The sequence below is a fragment of the Diorhabda carinulata genome, chromosome X (genome assembly GCF_026250575.1).
Source record: "Diorhabda carinulata isolate Delta chromosome X, icDioCari1.1, whole genome shotgun sequence".
Classification (NCBI taxonomy): domain Eukaryota; kingdom Metazoa; phylum Arthropoda; class Insecta; order Coleoptera; family Chrysomelidae; genus Diorhabda; species Diorhabda carinulata.
Window position 1 is genome coordinate 61,654,060 of NC_079472.1, and position 18,263 is coordinate 61,672,322.

Here is an 18,263-nt window from a genome sequence, read left to right on the forward strand (position 1 = left end):
TATGAGCATTGAGCTGCTGGAGATATTAGTATAAAACAAGCAACAATTAGATGATTATGTATTGCGGTTGTGGGACTCAAACTGTTTCATATAAGGCCCTTAAAAGCTGAGTACCCATAATTATTTAATTTCCAATTTTACACATCAACAGCATTTTCCATGGAAAACTGTTATTCCTTGATAGTTATGACTTTGAGTCAATGATAATTACATTTCTGAAACCTTGTTATTTGCTAAATTGGATATTGTTATTCAAAATGTACTCAAATTTTTTAATACACTGACATGTTATTAAACTAACGCGAGTGTTTGGGAAAATCTAATGCAGCTGTTTAGCTTTATGCAGAAAATTTCCCACGATCAAAATTACCAAGTAAAAATACATTTAGAGCCATTTAACAACGTTGTCAAGAAACTGGGAATGTGAGACCTGTAAAAATAAATTCTGGTAGGCCGAAAACAACAAGAACCATCACTAAAGAAAATATGATTTTGAATTTAGTTGATCAAAATCCAACAGTTAACATAAGGTATGTGGCAAGACAAAAAATACGTCTTCTTAGAGTACTTGGAGGATACTTAGAGAGCAATAGCTACATCCTTATCATTACAGACAAGTCCAAGAGCTCTACCAGTTAGAGTGGATTTTTGTCAAACATTACAGGAAATGTGAGTCATCAATCCAAATTTTTTAAAATGTATTTAAGAACGAGGCAACTTTAATGCAACAACGTAACATGTTAACATACCTTAACAAATTGATAGGTTATCACATTTTATATATTTATATAAAGAATATAAGAAGATTTAAGTCTAAACGAGGAAAGATCTCTATTTTTTATTTTAGAGCTCCACCGCACTTTGATAGAAGGTGTTGTAATTAATTGAGTAACTATTTTCGGAATCGATGGATTGGTAGAGATTCAGAAGCTCTGATTCATTGGCCTCCTCGGTCAGAGGTAATTCACCTCAAGAATTGGAAGACAGAGACTGCTGTCAACCAGTGTGGTGGTGCACCATCCTGTTGGAAGTAAACAATCGGCTGTAATTCTTCCAACTGGGAAAGAACAAAGTTTTGAAGCATATCCAGGTACACGAAGCCAGTAACTGTTGGTTCTATGAAGAAGAAAGGACAAATTATTTTGTTTTACATAAGCCCACACTGCATATTAACCTTTGGGTTGTCTCGTTGGAGTATGTGGGGTTTCATAACCCCAAATTCGTACGTTATAACGGTTTATTGTACCAGACACATGAAACGTGGCCTCATCATTGAAACACACCTTTTTCAAGAAATTTTCATCATGCTCAATACGTTGTAATATGTCTACAACAAATTCCACACGTATGGTGGATTTGTTGGTAACAGTGCTTGCAGCAACTGTACCTTATAGGCATACAGACGCAACTGTTTATGAAGAACCCTGTGAATTGTGGTTGTAGGCATTTGGAGTTGCCTTGAAGCATGACGAGTTGTTTTCGGATTGTTCTGGAATGTTTGCCGTATTCGCTCCACATTTTCTGGACTTGTGCTGGATCATCGGGCTCCATATAACTGTTCAGTCTATTAAAAAAAAAACTTCATTAGTTGTAGTAATATATGCAAAAGACAGAATATAAATATCTTGTTTATGCTCGAAGTTATGAATTTTTGAAGTTGTTAAGATAATTATGGAACACCCTGTATTATAAATAGAGAGTAGTGTCCATACAAAATGCATATTTGCAATATTTGATTATTTTGTCAATCTTCCTCATATTTCTGAAAATTTTTATATGAAAGCATATTTGAGAACGTTTATCAAAATGACCAAATTTTCACCTGAATTTCTCAATTTTCGTAAGAATATGGTTGTCCTAATGCGACTCTTTGATATAATGATGAAAGTGTGAAGACCTAAACGCCATTCGAAAAGACGTTAGCGCTTAAAGAAACCAGAAAGGACGTAATTGCGATATCTACCAGCACTAAAAGGTATTGCAGTGAAAATAATAATTACACATAACAAAATAAAGTGATAATAATAGATTTCCACAAGAAAATTACGTAAAGCAGAGGTTTGAATGGGATTTTGGTATTTTTTATGTGAAATGGGGAAATATGTGAGGTCGTCGTTATACTTAAACTTCTGTTAGTCCAGGAGCCAGATATATTATCTGTTCTTGAAAGAAAGTTCGTAAAATGCATCAGGGATTTATACTATGAACAACCGCGACCGTCAGCTACGACTCCGTGGGTGGGGCGGGCAGTGGCAGCCTCCCACGCATGGAGAAAAAAAGTTGATGATGCATTTTACGAAGTTTCGATTGGGAGGAACTTGGTCATGGAAATCTGTTACTAGCTCCTAGACTATATCATAAGTTGTTGCAACAATTGAAGAAACCGGTTACAAAAATCAGATTAATAGTGACTACAAATCCAGTAACTCAAACTAAAGTGAGTATATGAAACCTTGTTAAAACTGAACTTCTAATCTGGAAAGTTGGTCGTTTCGATTTCGTAAGCCATGACGCATCTGGAACGAAAGTATTCGTTCAAATTACTCGGAAATTTTCAAAAAAAAATTGCTTTTAATGATGATTGAATACTACGAGCCTGTGGTAAACAATTTATCAACTTTATTCGAAAGTCTATTCAGTATTATTCCAGAACAGATAAATACAAAGCCGGTTTAGGAGCAAAGCGTTTCCGGTAATTAAATATTAATTTAAGAATCATTAATTACAAAGATAAATGACCCTTTAAAATATTAATTAAGTGAAGGATAGAAACCTTAAATGATGCTTGGCCTTTTTTACGGTAGATTTTTCAATCTTTTGTCGGATTTAAGCCGAAACGGTAGATAAATGGGTGTTATAAAAATACTTCCTGTAATTGGTCTTTAGAGACTGGATATTCAATTAAAAACAATCTTCGTAATAGCTTCAAGCTTCGCAACATCCCATGAAAAATTACTACAAGTTGCCAATATTTAAGACCACAAAAAATTTTGAATAGATTGAGGTGGGACCCGATTAATATTGAAAGGATTCGCTGCATTACTTTTTAATAATGTTACCGTTTTATAATCCAGAAATTTGTTTTTTCTCGCATTATATGCGTAGAATGATGACATAATATATACGAAGATGGTCCCAGAAGTACTTGGTCTGATCTAGAATTGAAGGTAGTTACTTAAAGACCAGATTCTAGAAATTTGAAAGAAAATACACGAAGCGATACTGTTCGTCGACTGAGAATGCGTGAGCTAACGGACTTAGTAGGCATTTCAAAAAGTGCAGTATATGAAAATTTGGACAAGATATGTTTGCTCACTATGGAACAAAAACAGCGTCTTGACGATTTTATCATCGAGTGTTTGGCATCGTTTCATAACAATAGATGAAACGTGGGTCCATCACTCCACAACCGAAATAAAACAACAACAAAAACAATGTACTGAAAAAGAAGAACGCTTAAGTGAAGTAAATAAGCAAAAACAACTATATTTGACTAAGAATAAGGGGTTGTTTCATCAAGACAATGCACCAGATCCCACATCGGTTGTTTCAATGGCCAAAATCAATGAGTTGAAGTTTGAATTGCTAGTTCATGAACCCCATTTGCCAGATTTCACCTCCTTGGAGAATTTTCTATTAACAGACTTAAAAAAATGGGTCGTTGTTCAACGATTTTCCAACAATGAAGAGGTGATATCGGCAGTTATTACCTATTTTGAGGAGTTATTTTATTATAAAAAGGTTATCGAAAATTTTTGTATTTTCTTTGTGGGCCCAATCTTTCTGGGACCATCCACGTATTATAAAGTTTCTTGGATAACGATTCGTGAATAAAATCATACGTAATTTTAAATTAGAAACTTCATGACACTAACTACAAAGCTAAAACCACGAATTACTTTTATTGCTCGCCGCGTATATTCAATATTCATTCCACTGCTCTATTATAAGCTCTTGTATTATTTATAATCTTGTGTCTAATAATAGACAACACCTTTTCAGAAACTACAAGTCATTTACAATAATTTCCAGAAAGTATTTCATGATTACTTGATAATAAATAAAGAAATTCGTCATCTTTTACAGTTTCCATCAACCTCAATTATCACTGATGCCGTTGGATGACGTGCAGCTGTGTATCCGTCACACTATAGTTCCCACTACAATACGCTATGACCGGCGCTGGCAGATTATGTGCCGATGTCTTTTTGTCACAATATAATAGATATTAAACCATACAGCAAATTACGGAAGGACATAATCATCTAATAAGTACACTCGATACTTTATTAACTATAACACTTATTTTATATAATCAGAACTTACTTTTCCAAAGGTTCAATAAATTACTTTTAAATGCAATAGTCATCTATCGCTTAAGTTAACATTCAGTTCATAGTTCAACCAAAAAGTAGAAGTGGATTAGTGATTTGAATAATACATAATGATCAATGAATTCTCCAAAAATGTAAAAGGGGAATCCTATCAATTCAACTGACGTATTGAGATGAAGAAGTTATCAAAATATGTATTCCAAAGAAACTATTCATAAAACATTCACAAAGTTGCATATATTCATGAATAAAATCTTATGAATTATTCATCGCTGCTTCCGAGTAAAGGAGATGAGTAAAATTTTCATTTGGCTCTATTTATAATTGGACTGGAATATGCACTTACCTCTCCATGTTCCAAGTACCTTTACGTAAGCTTGTGTATTAATTGTGTTAATGCTTTTATAGAGTAAATGGATCGAATTTACTATGAAAAATCAATTTTAGGAAAGTTAGAAACTATTTATCAATATTGTGGATAAATTCATATTTATATTATTATAGAATTGACGTTTTCGTGGTTTTTCGTGAAATTATTCAAAATTCTATCTACTAAACTTACACAGGACTTCGTGTCCTGTGCTTCAAAATCCGCAATTTCAATCATATAATATCCAAAAGTTATTCAGTCAATAAATTTGAATTTTAGAAACAGACGTTATGCTTTGTGCCTAATAATAAATATAAATAAATAAAACACGAATTGTACCATCTCACATCTTCTTTATATCGACGATATCAAGCTGTACGCAGCAAATAAGCCTACTATAGAACCAAACATAATTTCATTGTCAAAATATTTTATTACTCATCATATTCTCCTCTTAATTGGATACATATTACAGCGAACCTGCAACGTCTCTAGACCTTTCAAAATAAATGTTTCTTCTTGCTCTGCAAACCAGACCTCCACAGCTTTTATTACCTCCTCGTTGGAAAAAAAATTACAACCTTTTAAACGTTTTTTCAGTTGAGGAAAGAGATGATAGTCGAACGGCGCCAAATCTGGTAAATAAGGAAGGTGTTCTAGTAATTCAAACCCTACATCACGAATTTTTTGGATGACAACATGAGATGTGTGAGCAGGGGCGTTGTCCTGCAAAAACAAAACACCTTTGGATAGCTGTCCGCGTCTTTAATTTTTCTTGTAGAGTAGTCAGTCATGTCGATTAGTAATCTCCAGTTATTGTTCTACCCTTATCCAAAAAATCAATCATCATTAGTCCATGACAATCCCAAAAAACTACAGCAAGAACTTTTTCAGCAGGTTTTTGGACACGAAACTTCTTAGGTCTTGGAGAACCAGAGTGTCACCATTCCATCGATTGTGTCTTTGTTTCTGGATCGTAGAAATGTACCTAAGTCTCATCCATAGTAACAATTCGGATTAAGAAGAACGCGTTCGTATAAAATATTCAGTGCTTCAGATATCCGTTTTAGCCCAATTCGATGGTCTGATAAAATCATGTCATGAACTGCATCAATATTTTAGGGGACACAGAAACTGGCCTTCCTGATCGGTCATCATCTTCAATGGAAAATTTAGCTCTTTCGAAGCTTGTAGTCCAATTTTTCACGGTCGCATACGAAAGACATTGATCACCATACCCTTGGTGAGCATATATTCCTAAATATGCTTACCTCTTAACCCTTTTAAATATAGGTACTTGTTGATGGCTCGATACTCCAATTTTTCGATTTTCACAATTTCGGTGGAAATCTTTTTCAATTCAATTTATTGCGTAACTCTGGTTTACTTTTTTGACGTCAAACTTTACACTTATACTTCTAATAAGTTATTGTTCGTTGCTATGGTAACGCAATATTTTGTTTATGCATGGAACTGGTCTAGGCTAACTAGATATCAATACATCCTGGTATCTAGGATTTCAATAAGCTAAGTAATTGGACCAGAAGCAGACAAAAGCTAGAATCCACCATCAATACACCATAAGAGTGAAATCACTTATGAAGTCCGAATTTAACAATCTTATTTGTGACCCTGAAGTAGACTAAAACAGAGCTAGAAGGTATTCGAAGACTGATACGAAGAATGATGAAGTAGAACAACAAACAACATCATTATTAGAACAAAATTACCCCGAAATGAGGATGGGAGAGGCTTCATCGACCTTCATAACCTATACTCTCCACAGGTAATTAAACTACGTGAATTCTTTCATGGGAAATCAGAAACCTCAACCTCGCATCATCAAATCTGATCTGGTCCTGGAAGGCACTACACTTGTATACATCATCACGACCTCAACCAGCCGCATGTTGACAAAGAAACTTCACACAGATAGTTTACTAGCGGAAATTCTCTTTCCGGATACTGAAGGCTTCATAATGGCTATCCAGGATCAAGTTATTACTTACCAAGAAAAGAAGGAGACAGAGGAATGGTGAGCAATCTATAAGATCGCCAAGATAGCTCTATTACCTAAAATTGAGAAGAAAAAACATGAAAACTAAAATTTTGGATAATGAAACAGACCAAAAATGTCACATTTAGCGCTCGGTGAGAAGGCACGTGCTGATGTATCCTGATCTTCATTCACGGTAGTAAACATTGAAAGAATGAAACGTATGATCGAGTTGGATCTGAGAAGCATATATCAAGCGATACAAGCAACTCCTGGTGTTAGATCCGTAGCAGCCAATTTAATGTTGCATCATTATCTTCAAGTAAAAGAATTTGTCACTCATTGGCTACTACGGTTCATGATTTGTTAAAGATAAATCATGTAATCATTGACACCGTATTTTTCCCCAAATAGTGAAAGTGATGGAACTAAATATACTTCTACCCATCAGAAGAGTAAAAAATTATTGAAAGTAATTGTGCTTGATAATAAAAGTAAAGTTACAACAAACTAATTATAAAATATATACCTGCAGTTATTGCTTTATTATTTGCTGACATTCTTCAACCTGAAGAAACATTCACGCGGTCGACATTCCACGATGAAGAATGAGATGACTGGCATCACAGTTTCAAGCAGTGAGAAATTTGTACTGATATAGTTGATGATTATTTTGAATATGATTGAAATGATTTTCGTAAGAAGCCTTCAACTTTCCTTGTATGACAAACAGAAAACCCTTCTCCTTGTGTGATTGTAGAAAAGTATTTCTTTGAATTAAAAAAAAACAGTATTTGGTGCTAATTATGAATATTTGTTTTACAGTTCCTCCCGAACCTCCAACAATATTGGATCAGTACGGCAGACTTTTGAATGGAACTGTTGGTCCTCATGATGAAGGTGATGACATAACGATGAAATGCCGGACTGTTGGAGGCCACCCACAACCTGTTGTCAGATGGTTGGTTAACGGTCTCATAGTAGATGATAAATATGAGCATAATGCTGGAGATGTCATAGAAAATGTTCTTGTATGGCCTTCTGTTAGTAGAAAAGACCTCGATGCCCTCTTCACTTGTCAGGCTGTCAATACTAAACTTACAGAACCGAAAGAAGCATTTGTAGTCTTAGAATTACGATGTAAGTATCTGTAAATATGATAATTTGTAATCTTATTACATGATGAAAAACTATTTGGGTTCAGTGATTAGATAGAAAAATGAGTTTAAGAAGTCCATTCAATACCAAGAAGCAAAGCTTTGAGATCTTCAATATAATGATAATGTAAATGATCAAATTTTGAAAACTAGTGCAAAGAATTCTTAAAAATATTTCATAAATCAAATTAAGATTGATTTTGATGGAAATGACATTGCCTATGGTGACGATATGGATAATTCTGACAGTGATAACAAGGAACTTGATACTAATGATTCATTTGAATCATATGTGCACGAAATTTTTCCAGTTGAGTATAGCTCAAGATTTAATCACTATGTAAGAGGAATGTTGAACAGTTTCAGGAATTCCCTTTTCATTCAATGACTTATTCCACAAAAATTCTGAGATATCATTATTTTGGTAGAGAGCCAAAAGGATCAGTCTTTCTCATATCTTGAATTAGTCTTATCTACAATTATGAACTAATTATTTATGACTTTGCATTATTGCAAAATATCTTTCGGAAATCATAATAAACACAATTCTATGCTTGATGCTCACAAGGTGATTTCAATCTAGTCTTTTCACTTATAAATAATTTTAGATGAATTGCAATTCCATAACCGTGTGAAACTTTCATGAGCTTCAGGTCTGCACGTTACCAAACTAGTTAAAGTGGAAAGCAACTTATCCTTGAAGATTAAATGATTAAAAAATGTGGCAATATTCCGTTGCTGGGATATGAACCATTGTTTGTAGATTTTGGGGCCTACCATAAGGGATAAGAGAGTTAAAAGCTAACCTAACCTAACGTGACAATCTACAAATATTGTTTCAAATGTAGCTAACACAAGATTAATATTTTGAATGGGTTTTTTGGAATTTGTGCTTCTTTTGATGTATCGTTTATAACTAAAAGTTGATTTAATAAGTATTATTAAGCTTTCAAGACCCTATATACATTTAGTAATGAACTATGATATTACTGAAATTACACAAGAAACTACTTAGATAACTTTTATAGAATATTGAGAGTTTGACTAAATCCACGCCTTATCTATTCATACCGATACAAACTTACCATACCTATTGTATTCCTAGTAGATTCAAATGGTTTCCGTAAGTTTTCATGTTGTTTCTTTTCTAATATTTTCATGGTATCGTTTTTATTTTCAGTACCTCCCCTTACTGCAACCATTCTCAAAACGGAAAGCCCTTTAGTTGCCGATAAACGTTATGAAGTAACTTGTGAATCAGCAGGATCGAGACCTCCTGCAATAATCACTTGGTACAAGGGAAAGCGGCAACTCCGCCGAACAAAGGTAAGAGTTTTTATGATAAAAATATTAGGTCCTTTTTAACTATTCATTATTTCAAAAAGGTTATTGAAGAATTTTCAATTATTAAAATATTGCTTTTTTTTCTCCAAGATAATAGTTTTTGAATGGTTTTGGGAGATTGTTTTTATAAATTTTATATTCTTTTTATCGAAAAATTTGGACAAATACAAACAGAATTCTTATGATACAAATGAGATAAATTCCATTATACACAACAAAACTACAATGATTATAAAATTATAGGTGATAGTAATAAATAATGATTAGTATATGAGTCCAAAACAAAATTGAACCAGTTTTCAGCATGGCCGGAATTGAATATTATTATTAGAAGTCGTTTACAGAGTAGGAGGCACTTTCCAGTAAATATGCCCTCAAATTATTGCGAAATGCGTGAAAAATTGTTATCGATTTGTTTCCAATTAGCAAGTGATTGTGCATTTATTTCCATTGTAAAATATTGAGCCCTAAACTAATTCTTAACGCTGAGTAGTGCAATGATCTTTCTCTAATTTGAGAAGCGTACTTACGAATTAGACAAACGGATTTAGAGATGGATAAGATACACCGAATGGAATTTTAAATCTGTTCAATCAATTCGCCATCTCCAGGTAGAGTAAGAGCCAAACCCTTATTCGATATGTCTATCTCCTATTTGTCAAAAGTCTGGAAAAAGGTTTTCAAAAATTTTTATAAGCTCTAAAAGATTTTTGTTGGCCCTTGGTTCCTATCTCCTCAATTTCTTACTTAGAACAGACATAAATTTTTGGATCAATAACCCTGATCATATTTCTTTGGAACTCATACCAGTTCCCATATTTTGAATATATATACAAGTCCTTCCTTCCAGGTCCTCGAGGGTCTTACTCGTCTCCTTCTATTCTGTGGTATTCTATATTCTCTCTGAACTCGTGACCTATCTTCATTTCGTATCTGCTGGATATCCTGCACGATCTTAAGTAGTCCATTTCCACGGCCTGTATATTTTTCTTCTGTTAGTGTTTTGTGATTTTCTTTTTCAAAGACACTTTGTTCACAGTGCAGATATTCGATTTGTAACTAATTGTTTCTGGCAAATCCACTACCTCTATTTAAAATCAAATTTTTGCTAATGTCAACTTTAATATAACCTAGAAAAACACTATGGTGTGATTTGAGAAACTCATCTGTTGGCCGTGGTTTCATCACAACTAAGCTAGAATTTCTGGAACAAATTGTTTAAAAGCTTCAGTCTCTGAAGACGATAACTTGGTTATCGAAACGTACGTTAATTTGTGTAGATTTTCGGATTCGTGTCGTGGTTAGTGTATTAAGAATGTCAAAATGCGTTGTTGACAATATAGAAAGTATAGTATTTTATGGTTATCGCATTTTTAGGAAGTTTCATTTTATTTATAATTCATCTCGTTTAATAATGAATTGATTATAATTGAAGTAAACTTTTAAACGTCATTTATTTCTGTCTTTAAAAACAGTTTATTTTTATTTTTTAATAAAACTGAGAACTCGACGTGGATGACATTCCCTTCATAAAAAAACTAACAAAGGCACAATATAATAATGAAAAATGCCTTTCAAGATAATTGTGTTTTAGGTTAGTCAACTTGAAAACAATATATTTATTCTTTCATGTTACTAGCTGTTTTTATTTGAATTGCGAGCTAGTCAATGCTCAATTGCAACTTACTTAGTGTAGTTAATTATCTAAATGGTTATATTAATGTTTTGGTTCGCTTTTTAATAAATATATCTCAAGCTAGGTAACTATATACTTTCGCTTTTTACTAATAGAGAGCGATGCTTTATATTTTGAATAACTTTTCAAAGATTAGTAACGTTCTGGTCGGCCTACTGAAGTTGATGATGACCAAATCAAAGTCATAATTAAAGAGGTTCGATATTTGAGTACAAAAGAATCAACGTTTGCGATATGCACCTTGAACGAATTGAAACCGACCCTTTCTTGAGAAGAATCATCTCTGGTGATGTAAAATAGCATAGTTCGATAACGATCTTGGAGCAACCACGAGGAACAAGCACAAACCACATCGAAAGCTGAAAAACATCAAATTTTGAGCTACTTCCAAGCAAACAAACGATCAATTCTGATGTTTACTGTCAACAAATAAGAAACTGGAGTAAGTAATAAAAAAAAAGCGGCGATATTTGTCAAATCCGGAAGGTTTAGTGTTCCACCATGATAATGCAAGTCCTCACACATCTTTGGAAACTCGTGGAAAAATATTAGAGCTTGGCTGGGAAGTGATACCACATTCTACATAATCTGGCAGCATCTGATTACCATTTACTTCGGAGTTTGCATAATTCTTTGAATGGTGAAATTTTCACAAATGATGATGACCTTCAATCGCACCTGGTTCAGTTTTTTGCTGATAAGGACAAGAAATTTTATGAGCCCGGAATCATTAAGCCGAAAGAAAGATGGCTAAAGGTCATTGAGCAAAATGGAAAATATATAATTAAAAAAAAATGCTCCATTTTATACTACAAAACAGAAATTACTTTGTCGCCGATCCATATAAACCATTCTGATTTTTAATATAACCACGTAAATTTAGGTAAAAAATACTAAGAATCAAGAAATTATTGCATTGTTTGATAACAAAAATATTGGAAAATATAGAATCAGAAGCTTCTAAATTCATTATCGAAATATTTCTTGATTATTAGACCTGTTTTGACAACATTGGAGCTTGAACGTAATTTGAAAATTCCAATAGATCATTCTGATAATTCAGAACATGATAAAGATATCTCAAAAACAAAAATTTCATTCTTTATCAAGGTAGAGATAGTACAAAATCAAATTTCACAATAATAGTGTGAAAATGGTGCCGTATTGTTGATTTTCCATATTGAAAACGCTATTTTAATAGGTTAAGTTATTGAACAACAACCGTCGTGGTTTTATATACTCCACGTTCTAAGTAACCTCCTAAAGAGAAGTTCAAATAATTTGGATTAAGAATCTCGGTGGCGATTAAATAGATTCTTTTCTACCTATTCATATGTCTCGAAATGGGGTATCAAAAACTGTTTATCAGGTTTTGCTCAATACAGGTATACACCATCTCCTTGAGTTTAGATGTCTTCACTCTGACTATTAGCATTTTTAGGACCAGCAACAAAATAAGCTAATTCTGTAACTTATTCTTCTCTATTATTTCTACTCTTGTTAGAAAGTTAAGGATGTATCGAAAGGATATGAATAGAGGTACATTGCATCTTCTACTGAACCTTTAGTCTTCAGATATCTGAGCGAAATCTTCGTTGGTTATAGTTTCAAAAGGGTGTCTTTGCCTGTCTGAGCCTCTGTTGGTTATTCCAGTAAATAATGTTTTTCTATCTATATCCTTTTCTCTATTTTCTGTAAGCAATTCCACAAAAGTGCTCTGCTAATCCATTTCCTTCCACTCTAGTTTGTCCCAGAGCCAATTGGAGGGTGATTTAGCCTTATATGACTCCTCCAGTCATTACCAAACCAGCAAATATATTCACACAACCCCTTTTGCATAGATAACTGATGGGGTATGTTTAATAGTCTCTTTGTGAACATCCTCTATTTGACCTGATAGAAATGAGGTCTTATCCAATATAGTTTGTTGTAGATTTACTTGTTCTACTTTCCAGAATCCCTGGTCATAACTTTAATAGTTTGATAAATCGCTGTTATCATTACAATATTCGGTTTCTAATATTAATTTTGTGAGCAGTTTATTTACCATTAAATTATATATCCACCTATTTGTGGGCTTTTATCGAAAGTTACTCGAAATTAGATACAATAAAATCATTACCGGCATTGTTTTTAGCTTCAGGAATTTGTCTGAAATGTCGGGTAAACGTATATTAAATTTTCAACTTACTTTCAACTTTTTTAATAACTAACTTTTTTTATGATTGTATGGTAAGCTTATATAACAGAATATATTTATAAAACACAGAGAACGTGATACGAGTTTACTATTTGTGTTTTGGCAAAATTAATTAATTGAAAAAAAAGTTGATCAGAACAGGATATTTACTGATGATGTTGATAATATTGTAACAGCTAAAATATAATTAGTAAGATGAGAAACACATGGAAGCACGGCACAGATTACATCTAATTAATGTCGACTTTGGAGGTATTAGAGCAGGAATTCCCAATTTGTGAACATGGTAGACTAAGAAGTATTTACCTTTCAGACTTGTCAAAAAATGTAGCATGAAAGCTTCAAGAAAAAACCCATAAAGACGAGGATTGAGCTTTGTGAGAAACTATAGCAGAAGAAGGACCCGAAAAGAAAAGAAAACTGTCTACAAAAATAAGAAAGGCTTTAAGAAAATTAATGGAACGGAAAGAGAAGGTCAGTCTACAGAAAAAGGTGCCATCAAAAACAAAACCAAGTCTCGCAACCGTAAAAAGGTTTTTTTCACAAGTTTTGTTTTTGATAGCTCACGATTTAACCCAGGAAAATTTGAGTGATTATTTTCTAGAGTCAAATGTACAAAGAAATGTTGACAAACTATGAAAATAACATTAAATTCAACACAAAACAGTAGGCAGAAAATGGAGAAGTGGCATTAACATAGAAAGAATAAATGGAAAATCAAATGTATGACGGATTTTTGCGGTTTATGAAGAGAATTTAGCGAGAGATATACTGCAGGGAATATTCTTATGGAAGTATTAAAAAACATAGACAAAGGAAAAAAGAGAAACTTTATCCTGTTATGAGATTGGGAATCCACCGACAACGTTCATAAATATGAAGATATTCTAAAACCGTGGTTCATGAAACGTTAAAACTATGCATATATACAGCTCTTAACATTTCTTGTTAAACGACGTGAAATGCTTCCCCAGAATGTCCGAAATTATCAATTGTGAAATAGATTTTGACTAAAAACAGCGTTTCGTTGCGGGTGAATGACAGAGAAAATACAAAAATTTCCTAGTGATTCTAATAGTGATAGAAATACTTCAATATTATTGATGGAACTTTTAAGTTAACAATCTTTCAATGGTAAATCTTAAGTATGGTAGAAAAGGGTACCCGAGTTAACAAGACATTGATTTCCTACTAAATTTAATATAGAAGATAAGGAAATATTCATCATACATAATTTAGTGGATTTGCAGGTGTGTGCAATCCTTATATTTCTTTTTTTGACTTTTTCACTGTATTGTAGTAATGTTGTATGTTCTGTATTATGTTCGCTTTTGCATATACGACAGTTTACGACCTAATAAAGAAAGACGTAATCATTTTTATCTAACAACAAACCTCCTTTTTAGTCTGTACACTTTTCCAGTGATTACTAAACCCTTTTCTCCCAAAAATAACTATTTACGTATGCGTTAACATTTTCGTTTGATTGAAACTTCTCTCCTGCAGCTGGAACTTTGATGATAGCAAACAGAAAAAATCACCGGAAGCTGCATCTGGTAAATGCGATGCGTGGTTAACCAATTTGAAGTGCAACTCGTTAATTTAACCATGGCGATCTTCGAAGTGTAAGAGATTGTTTTGTTTTGATGAAAATTTGTTTTAAACGATGCAAAATAATATTTTGTTATCGTTATAACGCTTTGAAGATGAACAAAATCTCATGACCATTCCAAAAAACAGCTGGGATTACTTTTCCGGTCGAGAAAACTGTTTTTATGACAAATGGGTCCTTTTGATCCGCCTGTAGACTCTTCTATTTATTGTAATATCAATCTAACGCTTATCTAGAACAATTTGGTGAACTTTTTCGACGATATCGCTGGTTGTTGCAGTTTTTGATCTTCTCGAAGTCACGTCGGCGTCATCAATCAACTTTATATAGGCACGTTTAAATTCATTTGCCCAAAGTTTTACGGATTGTGCAGTATCTCCTTACATGTTGTCTAAATCACCTTTCATTTGCGAAGGTGCCTTTCCCTAACAAACAAAATTACTAAATTTTTTCATGTATACGATTATTAAATTTAAAATAGCTGATATTTTGTGAGTATTTTCGAACGCAAATATTTCTAAACTCATATCGATAAGTGTTGACATCTTCAGGTTGATGTTCGTAACTTTTCAACCAAGTCTCGTATTATTGTTTTGTCTAATTGAGTAAATAACATTACGAGAGTCGACCCTACGGAGATTCATTAGAGAAGAGAGGCTATTATACAACAAGATATGCTTAAGTCTTGAGGGAAAAGCACTAACTACCCCAATGCCATACATTTCTCAACTCGCTTATCCTTTAACCTTTACTTGTGTGGTTCACCGCTAAGGATGTATCATTTCTCACGCTAACGCCACACGGGCCTTAACAAGTTGGAAATCTTGAGTTTGATAGGAGATCAGTTTAATTAGATACAGTTTTGATCTATAGAATATAACATCTGCATTAAATGTTGTGGAACACCAAAATAAAATAAATACGTTAATGAATAACAGAGGACATGTTAGTGAAAATTATTAGAAATGTCGTATGAGTGAGTATCATGTGACAATGGACAACAGTATTATTATACTTGCAGCTTCCTATACGAGGTCTGGCTATTGAATAACGATCTGGTTACAATAAAAGGTTTTATTATGAAAATTATTCTAAAATCGAATGCCCCCTGTAATTTACTTCCGTCCTTTTGCCACACATCTTTCAATACGTTTTTATCCATTGATGGAAGCAGTGCTGGTGAGGAACTCTTCCATTTTTTGCTTTACCTTTTCCATCTACTCAAATCTGGTCTCTTTCAAAGCAGATATTTTTCTAACCTTTTGAGAAAATCTCGTTATTTAATAGCCAGACCTCGTATATTATTTTTTATTGGTTCTTCTTGATATTCTAGACATTATTTATGTGCAACGTCTCATACTTATGTTTTGGAAATATCAAGTATTTTGTGATTACTGAAATTGACATTTATAGAGGGAAATTAATTTATTTCAGCGCTTTTTTTATTGATATGATATGGAAGTTGCTGGCCTGAAGTGGAAGAGCAGACCAATTAATGGAAAACGATTTCCACAGGGTTAACAAATGATGACAATTTTAGATAATAATGTGATTCAATTGGAATCGGTATTAGTCTAATTAGCCTTACTATTCTGAAATAGTTGTTGGAAATCATATCAAAGATCTCTTTTTTATTGCTGGCAGCTTGAATCGTGAAAAATATTAAGAACCGCTCCAAAATAATATCTGGCCAACTTCTATGCTGATTCTGCAAACCCACCTGCAAATTATAGTATCGCCCCATTACCAATTCGAGATTCTGAACCAAATTTTCCAAACTCGGTGGATAAGGAAACTTGGATCGATAGAATGGCCATCAGGATCTTTCGATCTGACGCCATTAGACTTCTTTTGGGGATTTGTACGGGAAGTATATGGTCCAACAAGGAAAACACAAAAATTTTGGAAAAAATATATTTATTTTCAAATTTTCCCAGCGATGTTCAATAAGTTCGATACCCTTTTGATAATAATAATCGACATCACCTCTTCATTGCTGGGAAATCTTTGATCACCGAGCCATTTTTTCAAATCTGGGAACAGAAAATAATCCTTTGGGCTATTGAAAAATAAAGTTGCCCCTGTAAATTTTACGGTTTGTTAACTATTGGATAGAAGTGTAGAATTATTCATTTCGTCTACCACACTAAATAAACAAACTAAATCATCCATTAAAAATTCGGGATGCTTGAGTGTATTATTTAGAAAATATACTTAAATATAAGTTCTGATTCCCGAAACACCCTATATAACTAAATAACAATTAAAAATATGAGGATAAACAAAATTTTACTGATCTTCTTAGCGGTTTTAATTATATTGTAGGCAGTTTCGTATTCTACTCATTTTGTAGACGTCCTTCCGAGAAGCGGTCACATGGCCTAAAGCCAAAACTGAATCCGAATTATTATTGGCGACAGTATATTTGGTTATTTTAAAATTATATTAAATTCTCATCCCCCTTAGGTACATTCTAGTATTGATATTTAAAACAGGGTTCGCTGATAGTTTATATAACTTAATAGAAGATAAACATAGCGATCGAAGCCTCGGAGTCCTTCGCAAATTGGAATAGTTAAATACGCCAGTAAAACGCTAATATTAGCAATGATAACACAGGAAGTCGCTGTATTATCGAGATAACTTTAATATACCCTAAGACGGGGAATATCGAACTGTATCAGTATAAACTGTTTAGAATTTGCATATAAAAAGCTGTTCAGTTATTAAAATCTTTCATAAGTATTATAGAAATCCTTGGATTGAATTCTAATTTAAAATGATTTATGATTCAACATAATTTATATTAGGTACGTTGAAACACATTTGAAGAAATTTAAGTATTCCTAGTTTATCAACCAATCTTACTATTCCATCCATCATCGATCCTACCCTCCCGCTTTTCTGTTTTGTTATTGATACACATTCTTTCTCCTTTTTTTCCTAATTTTATGCCGAACTTTGGAACCAGAATTCCTGTTTTTTAAGCGAACACAAAATCCAGTACACCACTGAACCTTATTTTGAAAATCTTGTATAAAAGTATTTCCAGATTGATTTCTATTGACACTGTTTTTTGAGGAAAGTCAGCCTTCAATTCATCGCTATTTATTCACAAGCCTTTGCATTCCTTACTTTGAAAGTCTTGTTTAAAAATATTCCAGATTGATTTCTATGGACTCTGTTTTTTGGGGAAGGTCACCCTTCAATTCATCGCTATTCATTTACAATACAATTTCTTCAATCCTTCATCTATCTAGTTCAGTCATATACTAGATTTTTGATATATTGAACTATCCACTTTCTGGTCTTCTTGGCATTCCTTCAGTCTTCATTTTGGAAATTCTTTTTCCTTGTCGTTTTTTTAGATTAATTATTTGTACTTTATCCTCATTTTTGTTAGGTTAGGTACTAAATTGTAGTAGAGCCTGAAATTGTCATTATCGAGAACCTTCTGCCGCTGGTACTTATAACACGGTGTACAAGCATTGAGAAGACCGAACTTGTTGGCCATCTTCTAGTGAATTATTCCACAAGTCGGCTACAACAGATCA

The 18,263-nt window shown here is 33.2% G+C and overlaps 1 protein-coding gene across 1 annotated transcript in view; it reads left to right on the top strand.

The window, feature by feature from the left end:
• LOC130900569 (nephrin-like) overlaps nucleotides 1–18,263 on the top strand; it is a 288,962-nt gene that overhangs the window by 198,296 nt on the left and 72,403 nt on the right. The window contains exons 4-5 of the mRNA XM_057811268.1: nucleotides 7,526–7,840; nucleotides 9,038–9,183. Of these exons, the coding sequence (XP_057667251.1) occupies nucleotides 7,526–7,840; nucleotides 9,038–9,183 (461 nt within the window). The remainder of the gene's footprint in view (nucleotides 1–7,525; nucleotides 7,841–9,037; nucleotides 9,184–18,263) is intronic.